Here is an 18,360-nt window from a genome sequence, read left to right on the forward strand (position 1 = left end):
ATTCTAGGATTTTGAGTATATTTTAACACTGATCATCATTGAGGTCAGAATTGTAAAATTCACATTGTACTATGCAATGTCAAATTGTGAATCTTTTCCGAAGCTGTCTTAACAATATCAGCATGCAGCCATATACAAGCCTTCTGGCAAGATGTTGTATTGGTTCATATTTGGTTATGTGTGTGTGTGTGTGTGTGTGTGTGTGTGTGTGGTGTGTGTGTGTGTGTGTGTGTGTGTGTTTATGTGTTAATGTGTGTGTGTGTGTGTGTGCTCGTGTGTGAACGTGTGTGTGTGTGTGTGTGTGTGTGCGCTTGTGTGTGTGTGTGTGTGTGTGTGTTATGTGTTAATGTGTGTGTGTGTGTGTGTGTGTGTGTGTGTGTGTGCTCGTGTGTGAATGTGTGTGTGTGTGTGTGTGTGTGTGTGCTTGTGTGTGTGTGTGTGTGTGGTGTAGTTGTTACGGGACACTAATGGGCTGAAGCCGATGAGTGTACCTAGGTGGGGTCATGCAGGGGGGGACGATGCTTGGGGCTCATTGGCTCCTTCAGTTGGTGGGGGGTCATGAGCGGCGGAGACGATACGCTGTTGAAAGCTGCAGTGGGTGTGAGCCAGAAGAACCTGGGAGCCGTAGGTACCTGATGCTTTGGGGAGTAGAGAGACATTACATGAACTAGTCTAGACAGCTCCTTGACCTTTCAGAATCTTTTGCTGTGGCTCTAAACACCATGTCGACGTTAATACAGGCAGGTTTTGCAGTCTGGACTCAGAGTCAGGGCAATGCATTTTTAGTACAATGGTGAACCAAAATGTACACACACCAGTGCTGTCGTTCAGAGTGCTCACAAATGCGGTATAGAATACATGGATTTTGGGGACATTTACAGACAGTGGAAATACAACGGAAGAAGAAGGAGAAGCAGAATGTGTTCCTGCTCAACTATCTCAGAGAATATATATTTTCTCTGGCTGTCTTGCTGTCCATTCTGTGCGGGGATGAGTGTCTGTGTGTGAGCGTGTGTGTGACTTGACACATCGAGGTGATGGCAGAGAGAGCTATCTCGATCGCCAAGCTATGGCGCACTGTCCTACATCTTGGGGACAGTAATGCAGTCAGAATTTTCCCATGGTAGAATGAGGGTGGCGGTGCATCTAGTATATTATAATATACTTACTGTATATTATGGTTGGAATCAACTCATCTTGCCCAATCTTTAGATTTTTTATTGCATTCTTTCTTTCTCTCCATATTTCATCCTTGCTTTTGATCACCATTTTATCTTTCTTTCTCTTTCTCTGACTCTCTTTTTCTCCCTCGCTGTCTTTGTCTCACTATCCCTATCCTTTTCTCTTTCTCTACCTCTACCTCTCTTCTCTCTCTGCCGCTCTCTGCCGCTCTCTACTCTCTCTACCTCTCTCTCTCTACCTCTCTCTCTCTCTCTCTCTCTCTCTCTCTCTCTTCTCTCTCTCTCTCTCCTCTCTCTCTCTCTCTCTCTCTCTCTCTCTACTCTCTCTCTCTCACTTCAATCTCTCTCTCTCTCTCTCTCTCTCTCTCTCTCTCTCGCTCTCTCTCTCTCTCTCTCTCTCTCTCTCTCTCTCTCTCTCTCTCCTCTCTCTCTCTCTCTCTCTCTCTCTCTTTCTCTCTCTCTACCTCTCTCTACCTCTCTCCACCCCTGTGCTCTCGTTTCTATTTCCATGTGCCGGTGGTGGGTCTCTCGGGCCTAAATAGAGCTGCTCTACATCCAGATAACCTTCACACACACACACACACACACACACACACACACACACACACACACACACACACACACACACACACACACACACCACACACACACACTCACACTCATTTGACGTAAGCTGTAGAAGTAGCATGCTGATCCTGGCTATTAAACAGAGGATTGAATGACGTCCTTTATGTGCAGCTTGAGGATGTTAGGTGGATGTGTTTGTTGTCTTTTGATAACACAGTGTGTGTATTGGGAGTTTGGGGGCTTTTGGATGTGTGGTTGAGTGGGTTTCTGTATTGGGATGTTTTCTAGCTGCTGAAGGAACATTAGATAGTCTCACACATCATCTCCTAATGTGGTCATTTTAGAGCCGTAACACCACATGTGAATCAAAGTTCACTAAACCATTTACCATTCTATTAGTGGGGGTGATATGGAAAAAATAAGGTCTGGAAGTGTCTGATGAAAGTCACAATATGTATGATTTTTAAGTTAACCTGTACACTGGAGGTATAACAGAAGTCTCGTACAGCTTCAGTGTCAAGCATGGCTTTCGCTGGGTCTCATCTTAGTGAGAAGCGATGGAGCCTTGCATCTGTTATGATTACAACCCCTGAGCATCAAATCCATTGTGATGGTTTGCTGACACTGTTTATGTCAATATTGTCAAAATACCATCACTTTTCCACAGCACTGTATATATTTCTCTATCCATCTTCCATAATCTCCTTATTGGCCTGTTTTGGTATCTCTGCTCATGTGTTATCCGATGAACTCATAACAGCACTCAGTAAACCCTTTTTCATCACCTTCCTTTTTCCCTCTCCTACACTCTCACTCCACATTGTATTTCTTTCCATCCCACTCCGTCTCAAACCTCTCTTCTTTCTCCTCCTCCATCTATGGAACTGTAGGAACAGTTCACACATCCACATCCTCGAAGTCTGTGTTCTTTTCTAATAATAGTGTATGTTAGCCCATGACTCTCTTGTTATATTCGGTGTTGGAAACTTCTAGCCGGATAATACACCGCACTGTGCTATTTCTGTTAATAGCGATTTAAACATGGAATTGTGCTGTAGAAATGACTAACTTTAGTTCCGTAGGCGAGAAGCGGTGCATATCAAAATGAGGCTTACTGTAGACGTTTTTCGAAGTGTTGCGTTAGAAAGGGTAGGGTGTTTTCTTTGCACTATATACCATGAGATGGAAACCAGTAGCAACCCTGATCCCCTGAAATGGTAAATGACACTTGATCTAAGATAAGCTATAGGTTACGCTGCAGGTTACACAAACACGGCCACACACACCCAACCACTTTATGGCCCATTATCCTCTGCTCGCCATCCATTCTCTCTCTCTCTCTCTCTCTCTCTCTCTCTCTCTCTCTCTCTCTCTCTCTCTCTCTCTCTCTCTCTCTCTCTCTCTCTCTCCATTCTCTCTCTCTCCCTCTCTCCCTTTCATTCCTCTCATTCCCTCTCAGTTTATTCATCCCTCTCTCCCTGACGGTCAGAGGTGTACTGAAGGGCCTGTGGTCGCCTCTCACACGTTCTTCATAATCAGAGTCCCACCTGGGATCTCCGAAGTTTAGACCCTCTCTCCATAACAAGGACAATCTCATCTTTCTCTTGTTTTCCCTCTTCCTCAACCTCTCCCTTCTCTTCTCCATCCTCTCTCCAGTCCACCAAAATTTCCAAAAAAGGGAGGGAGTGGAGTGAGAGAGCAACAGATATAGCAGCAGAACAGGGATAGGGAGAGAGACAGAGAGAGAGTATCAGAAGTGAGAAAGAAAGAGCGAGCGAGCGCTAGATGAGGAATGGAGAGTAGGGAGCCGACAAGGACAGGACGAGGGATGGTTCTCTGAGGACGTGTTATAAATGATACAACGCTATTTTAGTTTCTGAGGGAGGAGAACTCTCATTACTCGGGAAATAAACACACACTGGCACCCACACCCTCTCTCTCTCGCACACACACACGCACGCACGCACGCACGCACGCACGCACGCACGCACGCACGCACGCACGCACGCACGCACGCACGCACGCACGCACGCACGCACGCACGCACGCACGCACGCACGCACGCACGCACGCACGCACGCACACACACACACACACACACACACACACACACACACACACACACACACACACACACACTCTTTCTCTCTCTCCCGCAAATGCACACACACACACACACACACACAAACACACTCTTCCTCTCCCATACATACACACACACACTCACACACTCTTTTTCTCACACATACACACACAGACATACACACACACCCACACACACACACACACACACACACACACACACACACACACACACACACACACACACACACACACACACACACACACACACATTGATATATATACAGACCGTACATCACACTCTCAAGTGCACAAGTGCACACACTTATTGCACGTGCATACGTCACTGTGTGTGCGTGCACCAAGCGTGACGTGCACCCCCCTGCCGCTCACACACTAAGGTATGGCGTTGTCGGGGGCGACTCTGCCACACAGCGTGCTAGATGTTACGTTGTATGTACCGAGACATGAACAGCTGGATTGAGTACCCCCCTGTAATGCTGGGCCTGATAAGAACACAAGCACACATAACATCCGTCACAAGCACCGGGCTGTGCGTGTCTTCTCACAGATTAGAGCACAGGTACAGATCTTATTTACTCGGGGACGCAACAAACACATGGCAATTAAAGGAGAAAGACTGCATAATATAATTTGAGATTATAAAATATCTGCGCATATTATCAGTTAGAATCTATCAGAGCAAAGGAGCTACTGTATAATTCATCCTGTATATTTATATATATATACATATATATATATATATATATATATATACTATTAGAGATGGTTCTTTGATGTTGCAATCAGATTGCTTCCGCCTATAGCCAAACTCTGTCCTGTTAATTGGCTCAAAGAAAATCAAGAGACAGACGGAAAGACAGATTGAAAGGCGTTCACTCTTGCGCGCATGCTCAAACACAGCCAGGCACAAACACACACTGGCACAAACACACCCACACAACATGGTGCAAAACACACAACACACACACACCCACAGGTACACACATACACACATGCACGCGTGTGAATGAACACACGACAAACACACGCATACACATTCAGAAAACCGGCATGGTCTTTGGTCAGCTGTCCCTAGAGAAGCCTGGCTGAAATAAAAGAAAGGAAAAACAGACAGAACTGGCCTTTTTCTTCAGTAGTCCAGTGGTACTGGTTACCACGCATATCAGTAGATGTGTATCGTGTGGGTGTGTGCACAAACTCGCATGCAGGAGCTACATAAGTGCTCTGCGACCTAACCCTATGTACGAATGCTATACGTCAAACTGATTTACATAATAATCGAAGTTGGTGTATTTTATGAACGATAAATGGATTACATTGATATTGTGTTTTGCTATTACATTCCCCTACTGAGACACTGGGATGACTCAGTTAATAAAGGGAATTGAGGCACGGTGCACGCTGGTGTGCCTTGAGCAGTTGCGGGGTTAAGTGGCTCTGTAGAATTCGAATGGAATATGTCTCCATGAATGAATTGCAAAAATGAAATGTCTATGGACACATTCATTAGTCGTTCAGTTACGAATGATAAGTCAAATTCATTTGTGATCCTAATGAAAAACTCTAACTCAAACCTAATCCATATTGTTATTAGAATAAAAATGCTTGTCGTAAACTAGTAGTTTCTAAATCTCAATCAATCCTCCATCATTGATGTCATCTTACTCCAGGGCTGTTACAGGCTAGTTAAAAAGCACGAGCCCGACTCCCCGGCGGAGCGCTGGTGCTTCCTCGTAACGTCCGCGTACATCCCGGCCCGCGGCCCGACGGACACGGGTCAGGGGGGGGAGTGAGTGTTGGGTTTCACTTCAAAAGAGGTTCTAGCGTTGCACGGGGATCCCCCCTCCCGGTACGCCAGCAAGGGCCTGGCAGCAGGCAGAGTTCAGTGATGTCCGACGGACCGTACCCTTCCATCTCCAGAAGTCGCGGTACAGGTCACAGTTTTACATTGAGATTCAGCTGGCCGCCCCCCCGAGCACCGTGCTCCAGGCAGGCTGTTAGACGCCAGGCAGAGGACGACCGGAGGCTTGACAGCCGTGGCCGCGCGCTGCCTGTGCTGCGCGGGGCTCTTCGCGCCTCTAACAGGCTTGTTTCTCACCGTGTCAGCTCTTTCCTGAGTTGACCTTGTCCCGCTGCGTCTGCGGCAGGTGGGGTGGCTAGGGGTGGGGGGGTGCTTTGACGTGAACACTTCCTGTTCAAGGGCAAAAGGGAAGGTGGGTTTCTTCATCCTTGGAGCAGATCCCAGCCATGCCTTGCCCAAGGACGCTGGCTTTAAGATGCTGTGTGTCTTGAGTTGAACTACATGCTGATTACTGCAGTGTCTCCACTCTGCTGTTGTTGAAAGGGCATAGGGGGGGAATGTGGGAGGGCACTTAATGTGCCATGCAGTCATTTAAGTTATACACTACAGGCTTCTTTTGACCTACAGAATTCCTCTCTTAGTGGAGTGCTTTGTCTTCAATATCAGCCGTTGTTGGATTTTCTGTTGTTAGTTTTCGATACAGCTGCAACAGACTTGAACATGATCTGTATTTGGATTGTGTAAGGAGTCATTGATGATTTAATTGACTTATTAACTAATATAAATAACTGGATGTATTGATATATGCCTTTGGTTACCCAATGTTGTTTTTCCTGAATTGGTAAATGACACTATGACCAATTATCCCCTTCGTGCCATCCATTCTGTCCTGTGGGTATGTATACATGTGTGTGTATATGTGGGACAAATTACCATTTTGAGTTGTTCAGGATTTGCAGAAACCCAATAACATTTCAGGGCAGCACCAAATAAGATTTCAAGGCAGCAGCATCCATTTCAATGGAGCATTTTGGGTCTGTGTGATGACAAGCTCACTGCTATGATATCGATCCAAAGCTTTACTGCATATTACACACACTGATCAATATGTTTTCACCCCTGGTGCAGTGTGTTCCATTCTTACGTTTTCATTCTTTTTATTTATTCTTTTCAAACCCTGCAGTGGCTCATCACACTAAAACCAAAATAATTAATTTGGACTGCAGTTTTTATGATTTATTTTATTTCACCCAGTTATTCATCCATTACATTCAGGTTATTAAAAGTATGTCGGCTCTTAGATTCAACAAAGAAGCCAGTTATATACTTAAAATCCATGTTGTTTTCACAGCCTTTGTACATTTGAAACCTAATAATAAGACACTTGAGACCTTTCGTTTTGACAGTGCTTTTGTAAACCAGAAAACGAAAGCAATTGAAATCTTGGAACCGATTCAAATCCACCTCGATTGGATCTTGCCAAAGCCCAAAGGATGACACTTTTCTTCCAACGGACAATCAAAGAGAGCATTAGGGTATATGGATAACATTACACCTTATAACTATTTAATGACTTTCTCTTCTAGTTTACATTTTAATGGCTGTCTGGAACCCATCCGAGCTGGGGGAGCATGGAACCAGAGACTCCAGACTTCAGGAGGGAGACTCCTTGTCTATTCAGTCCACAGCCCATAATATCCATTGAAATAAAGACGCTTTAAATAGTGGTGTAATAGCTCTTGGGGGGTGACATGTTTTAATGATAACGCAGGGTTCTCCCCTCACAGGAATTCCATTTCATTCAGCACCTTCCCATTCAGAAAGTATCTACCTCTGTATCATCTCTTGTGCCCATGTAAAACAGGAGATTAGCATGGCATCACTCTCCCCAAAGGTGAGCCTTTGGGATCTGATTGGATCAAGCAGAAGAACAAAATGATAACTACAAAAATGTTGCTTACCTTGTTTGTTGAATAGGTCTTGTTTGTTGAATAGGTCATAAATTTAATCTAGATCTCACGTTGGTTCTTTGGTGAGTGACTCTTCACCCGTGCGTATGGTGTACCTACACACGCCCTCGCCCCTGCTGCTACACCCTAGGCTCTGTGGCAGTCTGGTGGGGACACAGGTGTGCTTTAATCCGCCGGCTGAAATGAATTGAAACCATTTAATCAGTGCGTCAGCAGTGTAGCAGCCCTGCTCTCGGTTCAATAGTTATTTGATGTACGACACGTTTCAGTGTGGAGGTAACAGTGTACCCATGCTGAATTGTTTGAATTATTTGATTGTGCAAATTATGTATATGGAAAAATAGAAATGCATGAGTGAATAATGATTCATTTTAACTTGGCACACACCTGCAAGCACACGCCTGCATGCGAGCACTCAAGCAAGCACATACACACTCAGGCACGCACACACACACACACGCACACACACACACACACACACACACACACACACACACACACACACACACACACACACACACACACACACACACACACACACACACACACACACACACATAATAAATACCCAGTACATTGCCAATAATATCACTTAAGATACAAACAAGCAAAGAGAAGAAGGTAGCCGAAAGTAACACACAACAGAAACAGGTTATAGGCTGTGTTCACGCACACGTACGCACATGGTGTCCAATGGACAGTATACAGTTTACAGAATACATTCAGGGCAGTGGGGATTCAGGCTGCAGGGCCAGAGCAGCTGACTTTTGGATAAGCTGTGTTCCCATTACCTTGTTATACCCACTTTTAGTTAACCTAGTTCAACACAGTGCATGGAGAAAGTGCATTGTATCCTAAAGGTAACATTATTATTAAGATGGTCATATCAACATAATTTTTAGATGCACAAACATGCGTGGACACATTGGAAGCCAAGGGGATGTAAAATAAGGGAGCACACTGTATTTCAAACATTGAAATACAGTGAGAGAGAGAGAGAGAGAGAGAGAGAGAGAGAGAGAGAGAGAGAGAGAGAGAGAGAGAGAGAGAGAGAGAGAGAGAGAGAGAGAGAGAGGTAGAGAGAGGTAGAGGTAGAGAGAGAGGTAGGGAGAGAGGTAGAGAGAGAGAGAGTGAGAGTGAGAGAGGACTTTAAGCCTTGTTTCCTTTCTCAACTTGATTTGTTGTCTCTTACCCCTCTGCTAGACTAAGCAAGAAAGCATCTTGTTGCAGGGGTTTAGAAGGGCTTTGATATTTCAATGTTTACGAGGTCAAAGGAAACCAAAAGCTCTGTCCATATCTATCTCTATCAATGGGGTGGTCATTTATCCAGCAAGAAGAGAATAGGTTGCAATGTGCTCTCCTTTTATGGCCATCCGTCCCCCAAAATACTGCCAATGGGATTTCTCTTTTAGTGAATAGCAGGCGCGTGCCGTCCATATGGGCAGATGGGGCAGCGAACTACTTGCAAAAGCATGCTCCCAAAAAAATGTTCCTCAGCAAATCATTGATCCAAGTCTATTTTCACATTAACTGTCAATAGTTTCTGTAGGCTTTCCGACAATTTTTGGTCTGTTGACATAAAATCTATGATGATGGAGGCGATTCAAGTTGAGTTTAACGCGTCATGGAATTTTGGGGCGGGGTAGCTCAGTGACCGCGTTCTTCCGTATTCTTATCGCATAACCCTGCAGGCTGCAATATGAATTGTAATCCACGTGAAATGGTGAATGGTCGTAAAGTAGTCTGCCCCATGGTCATTTTCTAGAGCTGTTGTCGTTTTAACTCAAATTATTCCGCCAGTATCTTTCGTCATTTCTATATCAGATGCAGATATGGTGAGTGGTGTTTCTGCTCAGTAGTTTCTGCTCCACTGAAATCACGGGTCACCGCACGCTACTGCTGAAGAGTGCTAGTCCTTCAGTGCAAATTCATCAAAACTATCAAATTGGTTACTATCAAAACTAACCACCCCCCCCCCCTCATACTTTGCAACGATGACCACAGCATCTGAATACAGTGAGCTTATTCTGAGGAAAGGAGAGAGGAGGCTTTGGAAGCAGAAATCTCCTGGTTGACTGCACTTCTGAAGGTTATTTGATTCTGTTTGCGTTGACCGCCGATCACCACCCCTGTCAAAGCATTAAAAAAAATAAGGCAAAGCCCTAGCGGTTGCAGGGGGGAAGCTGCACACGTGTCAAATGTGTTAACATTAACACTTCACGATTGGTCACACATACATCTGAAAAAATTTTGAGGATTGTGTCCTGAACATATCCGACATGTTGCTCTTGTTGCTCCCAACGCGGCACTGATGCGCCAGAGACGCGGTCGGTGAAGCAGGTCAAAAAGCAATGCGACGCTACGCTTTCATGGTCTGTGTAGCTCCAGGGTTCGTGCACTGCTTGTGACAGGAACCAAGAGCCGCTCTCTAACTCTCCTCCACCTGCTGACCCCTCCACCCTTCCGGCCCACAGCTTGGAGAAGGAAGTGACGTCTGAAATTGTTTGCGCCAGAAGGGAAGACGTGATCAGGGTAAAACAGCATGCCTAATGGTGCCACGCAACCACCGTAATTCCTTCATCCAGTGGCGTCCGGCCCTTGAGCATAGACTGGAACACATCCCGGTGGGCCTGTGGGCCGGCCCGTCGTCAAATCTGCAACCTTTTTGCCGGCCCCGTTCTGTCTCTTTACCGGCCCTCTCTGTGTGCCATGTGTCATTCGAGGAGCGCTTGAGATTGTGCTGCCCTAAAATCGTGACTGTCTTATGTATAAATCTGGATATGGTCTTCCCCCCTCCCTTATAGACGACATTTCGAAGTTTAAAGATAATTTTATTTCCTTTCTTTTTTCACGTTATTTTCTGCCACAGAGAGGAGGTGTGAGATACACAATGGAACTCTTAAACTCCAATCATGGGTCGTTCACGGCTGAGGTCTAGTTTATCACGGATAAATCCATCCTGGGCTTTAATGCACCACCGTGCCATCGTCATGTAGCAGTAAGCGTAAGAACGTCAAGCAGAACTTCTGAGACAGCTGCTGCCTGCTAAAAGATGTCCCCACTTGCTGAATAAAAGCAACTCACACGCATGCACGCACACACAGTGAGTCACGGCCGCTTATTTGGTATGCAATCGCTACATTTATATACAGCACACGTCGTGTATGTGTGTTTGTGTGTGTGTGTGTGTGTGTGATTCCTTCCCCGTCACGACAGCGTGATGTGATGGCGTGGACCGTGACCACCCCGACAGTCCACGTTCTGTTGAGCCCACACGCTGTGGGCCTCCGCGTCTGCCGTGGCCTGGCTCTCGTTCCCTGGTGACAGTGTGAGAACGCCATTGCTCGATTGCCCATGGGAAAAAATGCAAAAGGAATGTGTACGTGTGAGTGTGTGTGTATTTATGACTCACCTATAGTTGTGTGTGTGTGTGTGTGTGTGTGTGTGTGTGTGTGTGTGTGTGTGTGTGTGTGTGTGTCTGTGTGTGTCTGTGTGTGTCTGTGTGTGTGCATGTGAGTTTGTTTGACTTTGTGTCTGTGTGTGTTTGTGTCTTTGCGCCTAAGGGTGCTTTTTTGTGGGTGTGTCACCCATGGAAATATTTTGGGCTCAGTTGTAGCAAACAGTTCGCCTTTGACTGTTTGTGTGGTCCAAGTATTTAAAACATGACTCCTGAAATAGGAATGTGTGTCTGTGTGTGTGTGTGTGTGTGTGTGTGTGTGTGTGTGTGTGTGTGTGTGTGTGTGTGTGTGTGTGTGTGTCCTATAGATGTGTGTTTCCCTGTGATGGTGCTCTTTGTTCCTCAGATGTATCCTACATAATGTTGTGTTTGCTCGACAGAGAGCAGGATGAAGCCTCCAGCTTGAGATCAATATCTTTAAACTTGTATTTCATGTGTGGCAAATGAAATGAAATGCGCTCTCTGGCTTTGACTCCACCTTTGCTTTGAACCTCGTCAACCCCAATTTGTAATGGAAAAAAAGAAAAGGGTTTTACTCGTCTTTTATATGAAAAAAAAAACAACCAAGTAAATAATATAATAATCTATATTATATAATAATGTCAGTACAGCAGTGGTTCCCATCCTTATAGGGACCTTGACCCCATTTCTAGATGTGAACAATTTTGAGAATAGATCTTATTACTCTTCTACACACTAAATGATTAGTAGTACTCTGCTCGTGGTTATATATTATGAGGTAGTCCATTTGTACTATGAGATCTGTACAAAATAATAGAAAAATGGTTTGCTAAAATGGATCATCAAATTTTGTCAACGTATGTAAGCAATCTCCTGCGACTCCATATCCGCAGACCCCAAGTGGTGCTGACCCCAAGGTTGGGAACCACTGGATTACACGCAAGCTAAAACAACAATATTCATCTAATCCATGAGGTCAAATATGTTCAGATGAATCTAGCTTGTGGCACAGCTATCAGTAGGGAACGTCTCATCTCTCTACATTCCTCTCAAAGCCTTTCCTTCGAAAGGCATTCATTATGTTTGTCTCCTATTATATTCATGACCCCCTTGTTCTCGCTCTTTTCTGCACCATTTTGTCATTATACCCCAACATATTCTGACACGGATGTTATTCATAGCATCCTTGTGAGATAAGCAGCGCCGTGGATAATTGCTGCCATTTTATATTCCGTTCCGAGAGACAAAACCTTCCATTTGTGTCATAAAATGGTGTCATTATTGTTAAGGTCGATCCCAAGGGCACCGTGACATATTTCACAGGCCCTCCATCTTTTCAATCAGAGCACCATAATCATCCACTTTTTTAGCTGTCTGCTGGCTGATTATTCATAATTTTACCCTGACCACGACCAGCCTCCGTCCCTCTCTTTTATAGTTCTCTGTCTTTGTTTGTGTCTTCAGTTGAGCCCGGACCTCGACTCTGTTGCTCTCTGTGTGTACTGCTGGGAGAAGAGGCTGGCTGACTGCACGTCCCCCACATTGATTTTTAGCCGAAAAATCACACATCAATACTTTATTGTTGTTTGGCATCATCGCGGTAGCCCACGGTTTCCATGGCGACTTGTTTGAGATGTGATGTTGCTCAGCTCTGTGAAGGAGGAGGTGGGAGGAAAGATGTTGAATTGGAAATCTGGTGACAGTCTGGTGCATGTGCACACAGACAGACAAACAGACAGGCAGGCAAACAGGCAGGCAAACAGACGAACAGGCAGACGGAGAAATAAACAGAGCATGCACGCATACAGAATTTTGTATGAAAGTTGAAGTGTCAAATACCTATGAGGCTCTACAAGCATGAATATTTCAAGTCATAATGTGTTCACGACACGTGTTGACTTTATATAATGCAGTTCCATGTATGGTTCAATATAATTGGGCTATTGAGAGTAATGCACTTCAGAGTGTACACTGTTGAGTGAAATACCATAAACAGATTGGATTTGAGTGTGCACTTTCTACTGCTAATCATCCATTTTCTACCAAGGACATTTGAAGGTCACCACTATGGATTTAGCTTATTTGCTATTTTCTCTTCAGTGCACGACACACATGCAACCACACGCACACACACACACACACACACACACACACACACACACACACACACACACACACACACACACACACACACACACACACACACACACACACACACACACACACACACACACACACACACACACATACACACAAACGCACGGACACACATTCCTCAAGTCTTGGGTCTTTCCATTCAACGAGTTGGATGCATAGCGTTTCCATGGTGATCTATTTTTAGCAACGTTGCAAAAAAGGGCCAACTGTTAGAGTAAGCCATCCTGTTTCCACTGACTGACTGAAGAGTCTTATTCCCCCTCCCTGCAGGATGAATGCTACATGCTTTTAAAATGCCCGCTCCTGTCTCTTTCACCACGTCTGCATATTAACTGTCCCTCCGCCACTTGTCACCACCCACTTTGATTCCTCCTCATATTACAAGCCGAGAATATTAGCCTAGGCTTATAGAGGAATTATAGAGGAGAAATGGGAAAAGAGAGGAGGGGTAAGGAGGGACGAGATTGAGGAGGAAAGTCTCATCAAAGGGACTTTTTTTTTCTCTCCACATGTTTGCGTCACTGCTAGCTACGAACGTTTATACTGCTGGCTCAGTGTCCTTTATGTCCTCTAGCACAGCACCAGAGCAAACAATACAAACCTTTACTGGTCAGTCTACCTTTACTGGTTGACTGACAGATTTCGGTACAAATCACCAACTGTCACTAATTGACTAAATGCTGTAACAGTAAACCGATGCACTAGGTCCTTCACTGCTGCTATTAGGCTATTAAACACAGACAGAAGTCATTTTGAACCCTTTAACTTGGTTATTTATTAATATGAACCATAACCAGGGTTTTATTTGATTTACTGCTGCTCGTTGTCTCCTTGTACTGACCTATGCACGTTGATCTGTGGCTTCTGACAAATGACTTGCCTTGTCTGAAGTAATTTTACGTTGTGTGTATAGGGTAAGCTACAACCTATAGGCCTTCTTGGGAGATATACAAATCTGAATCTGAATTTGAAAAGGTAAACCCTACACTCCTATTAAATCAATCAGCCTTTCGTGTAAAATTGCAAAAAAATAAAAAGAATTGCTTAACAATACAATGAATATAAAGAAAAATGGATTCAGAGACTGCTGAGCTAAATAGGTATGGTATTAAGAGTCTGATGTCATATACAATATGCATATAATATTCATCAGACTATGAAGTATTCTCTCCTCATTAAATTATTCTTCCTTTGGTCGACCTGTTTTGGTCTAACATGACCAATACAGCCAAATGGCGCCAACTCCAACATAGCAAAAGCCTTCTGCATGGAATACTAAGCGGTCATGACTCATCCCTGGACTCAGCTGACCAGTGAGCTCTCCCCTGTCTCCCTAGGGATCTCCCCAGGAGTAACCGTATGTTTGGGAGGGAGCCCAATATTTTAGTCACCGGAGCCCAATATATTAGTCACCAGCAAGCAGCCGTCAATGCTCCCGAATTGGCCATATATACTACCGCCGGAGCAGGGTCAAATGTACGCATTTAACCACTGAAGGGGGCTTCATTGCAAGGGACGCTCACACACAAACTCCGAGCCATTTAGAGAGGACTGGCTGCACGACTTTTTAACAAGGTTAAAATAAAGTGCCATCTCGAAGTTTAGCCTGTAATAAAAAACTGCTGAGGACGGCGATATTCTACTTTTAACGCCTCACCATTGGGGCCCCTGTGCAAGAAGAACACATTTGCATCCTATTACAAGCTAGCCTTGCCTCAAGACAGGGCAAAATAGAAATAGAGTGGAGGGGATTAGTGTATATGAATTCATTTATATTCACCCCCCCTTCCTCCCAACTCCTCTCTGGATGTCACACAGATTAATGATCCATGAATCCAATGAATTGTTGTGAATGCAGGCAGTGAAGATGTGGCTGGGAGGTGATCGGTACTGGTGCAGCCTAGAGTTATGGTGCCTTGCTGCAGTTGTATATTCATGTCCTTGGCAGAGATGGAGCGAGAAGCCATCCAGACAGACACTGTAACCAATCGTAGCATTGAGCCATTTATTGCATCAACTGCATTTCACCTTATCAAACTTGAATTCTGCAACACACACACACACACACACACACACACACACACACACACACACACACACACACACACACACACACACACACACACACACACACACACACACACACACACACACAAACACATTCAAACTAACTTATCAAAACATACATTTCTAAAAGTAGTGGACTCTCAGTAGGTGACTCAAGCATTGGCGTGTGTTTAAGCCTGTGTGCGCATTGTGCTGCTCATCACTGTATGGGGTTCCCCATTTGTTTAACCCAATGCCTTTCTACAAAAGTCTTGGTATGCACAATGGCATGGTATCATGTGCACACTGTGTGTGTGTGTGTGTGTGTGTGTGTGTGTGTGTGTGTGTGTGTGTGTGTGTGTGTGTGTGTGTGTGTGTGTGTGTGTGTGTGTGTGTGTGTGTGTGTGTGTGTGTGTGTGTGCATGCGAAGCAGTGGCCCGGGAAGATCAATGGAATAGCGTGCTAGATTCTCTCATGGAGACAATTAAGGAGAATGGCTAATGAGCATATTTATAGTGCCATCTATTTGCAACCAGGGCATTCTCCTACGTAGGACGCCAGGAACTGTTCTCCTTTTATACTCACCCTGGTTTAGACTCACTGCTCCTGTCATTATCTCCCTCGTTTTGTGACTCTTTCTCTCTTTCTGTCTCTCTCTTTCTCTCAGACTCTTGCTTATTGTGTCCTGCTAGTATCTGTGTGTGTGTGTGTGTGTGTGTGTGTGTGTGTGTGTGTGTGTGTGTGTGTGTGTGTGTGTGTGTGTGTGCGTGCATATGGGTGTGCATGTGAGTGGCAGTCTAAATGTAATTTCAACTCATTTATGAAAACCAACAAGCTATTTGCTGTTTCTCTGTGTTTGTTTGTTTGCATGTGTGTGTTTGCATGTATGTGCACGTGTAGACACAGGCTCAATTTGCGGAAACCATCCATTTATTGACTACTCATGTCCATCTCATTGAAAGGGGGACATAAATCGAAGCTGTAAAAGTGTCCTAAACCACGCTGCTTTACTTCAACTCAATTGTACTAAAATACAGTGGTGTGAGACTTTAGTCGATAGCAGCCAGTGCACACTGTGGCGGTGGTCCTTGGGCGTTGCCACGGCTCATAAAGCCAGACGGTGTAACAGGGTCAAATGGCCTGATCAATGTTTTCAGCTCTTTCATCTGGAATTCAAAATATATGTATTTGATAAAAAATATATTTTGTACTATTCAATAGTGGCACAGCGCCCCATTAGTGTATCGGAGAGACTACTTCAGATCAATGGATAACCATCGACCCATGACGTGGACATGACGGATGACCTGACACACCCCTTACTTGAACCCTCTCTCTCTCTCTCTCTCCCTCTCTCTCCCTCTCTCTCTCTCTCCCTCTCTCTCTCCCTCTCCCCCCTCGTCTCGGTCCCAGGTCTGACCAGTTCCCAGGCCGACCTGGACAAGAGGAGAGAAGTGTACGGCGAGAACACGATACCTCCGAAGAAGCCAAAGACCTTCCTGGAGCTGGTGTGGGAGGCCCTCCAGGACGTCACCCTCATCATCCTGGAGGTGGCCGCCGTTGTCTCCCTGGGCCTGTCCTTCTACCGGCCGCCCGGAGACACCTCCGTTGACTGTGAGTCATGACCGACCCTTCAGAGCGTTCATCCACGTTTACATTTAGGGTATTTTGTAGACGCTTTTATCCAAAGCGACGTACAACCATTCAGGGTTAGGCGTCTTTCCCAGGGACACCTCGACCCTCGAGGAGGAGCCAGGGATTGAACTAGCAGCCTTCCAGTGACCAGTCAACCCGCTGTACGACCTGAGCTACCGCCACCTCCGCGTTCACACTGTCCGAAATGCATGCTGCTCGCCTAAAAGGGTTTGGCCAGGTTTTTCCTCCAAGACCCCGGGTTAGCTGTTGACGTGGTCTATGTCGAGGTGTAATTCAGCCGTGATTTTGTTTCAACTCACCCCGTGTCTCGGTGTGAGTGCGTTGTAAAATTGGGTAATTAGGCGATTAATGACATCCTTTCTATTCCGAAACAAGTGTTTAGCAGATCCCATAGCTGTATCTTGTTCTACCTGCCACTTTCCATTCTCACGGATGGAAAGACTCTAAGAATTAGAACCGCTGAGAATTTGGAACGTTGGAATCTTTGCGACTTCGCCTCACCGGTTGCGATGGAATGAGTTAGTTAAAAAAAAAGAGGCATTTTTTTGGTCGATCTATGTACATTCATGCAACCAGTAAATTAGCACTTCTATTTGAATCAGTAGGGATGCTTAGGCTGCGTTCCAATCAGTTTAAAAACACACCCACCTACACTTACCCTTGCAAATGATGTTGCTATGCATCAGAATTAATAATCATCACACTGCCTAATGGCAGCCACCATCATTGCTCAGAATTCCAACTGCCCACATCAGTCTCTAAGTCTGTGAGCATGAGCAGTGGCCTGTATACACAGAATCAAAACTGGATCTGTTTATCTGCTGGCACTATTGGAGAATAACTAGCCAGGGTAGTTTGGATGTGCTTTCTTGTGTTGGACAAAACAAAGATACATTTATGGGATATACTAAACTCTCGTATGGAATAGGAGGGATGTAAATTAATCGCCATACCCTCTCTGGTTGAACAACCACTGCTGGGTGATGGAAAACACATCTCTTAAAGCAGGAATGTCGGGACAGGCATCCAGTTCATAATATTCATAATACTGAATATTCTGAATATTTTGCCAGTGGGCCATGGGCTCAATCAACATTGTGTTATCTCATTCAACGATAGATGGTGACTGAACAGACAGTTATTTACATGGAAGTCTTTGAAGATGTTTGAGGTTGCAACATTAAAGCAATTGTGGTTTATTTTGCAGGGACATAACATTGGTGCATGTCTATGCAGCACAGCATGCCTTGAGCAAGGCAAGGGGTCAGGTACTCTTACCGCGGGGAGCAAGCGTGTGTGTGTGTGTGTGTGTGTGTGTGTGTGTGTGTGTGTGTGTGTGTGTGTGTGTACGTGTGTACGTGTGCGTGTGTGTGTGTGTGTGTGTGTGTGTGTGTGTGTGTGTGTGTGTGCGTGTGTACGTGTGTAGGGATGGTCTTGTGTCTGTATGTATTTATGCAT

At 45.1% G+C, this 18,360-nt stretch overlaps 1 protein-coding gene across 6 annotated transcripts in view; it reads left to right on the forward strand.

Moving 5' to 3' along the window:
• Positions 1-18,360, forward strand: part of LOC132470750 (plasma membrane calcium-transporting ATPase 2-like) — a 72,813-nt gene that overhangs the window by 31,033 nt on the left and 23,420 nt on the right. For all 6 annotated transcript variants that reach the window (XM_060069590.1, XM_060069591.1, XM_060069592.1 and 3 more), the window contains one exon: positions 16,660-16,860. In XM_060069590.1, the coding sequence (XP_059925573.1) occupies positions 16,660-16,860 (201 nt within the window). The remainder of the gene's footprint in view (positions 1-16,659; positions 16,861-18,360) is intronic.

The sequence above is a fragment of the Gadus macrocephalus genome, chromosome 13 (genome assembly GCF_031168955.1).
Source record: "Gadus macrocephalus chromosome 13, ASM3116895v1".
Taxonomy (NCBI): domain Eukaryota; kingdom Metazoa; phylum Chordata; class Actinopteri; order Gadiformes; family Gadidae; genus Gadus; species Gadus macrocephalus.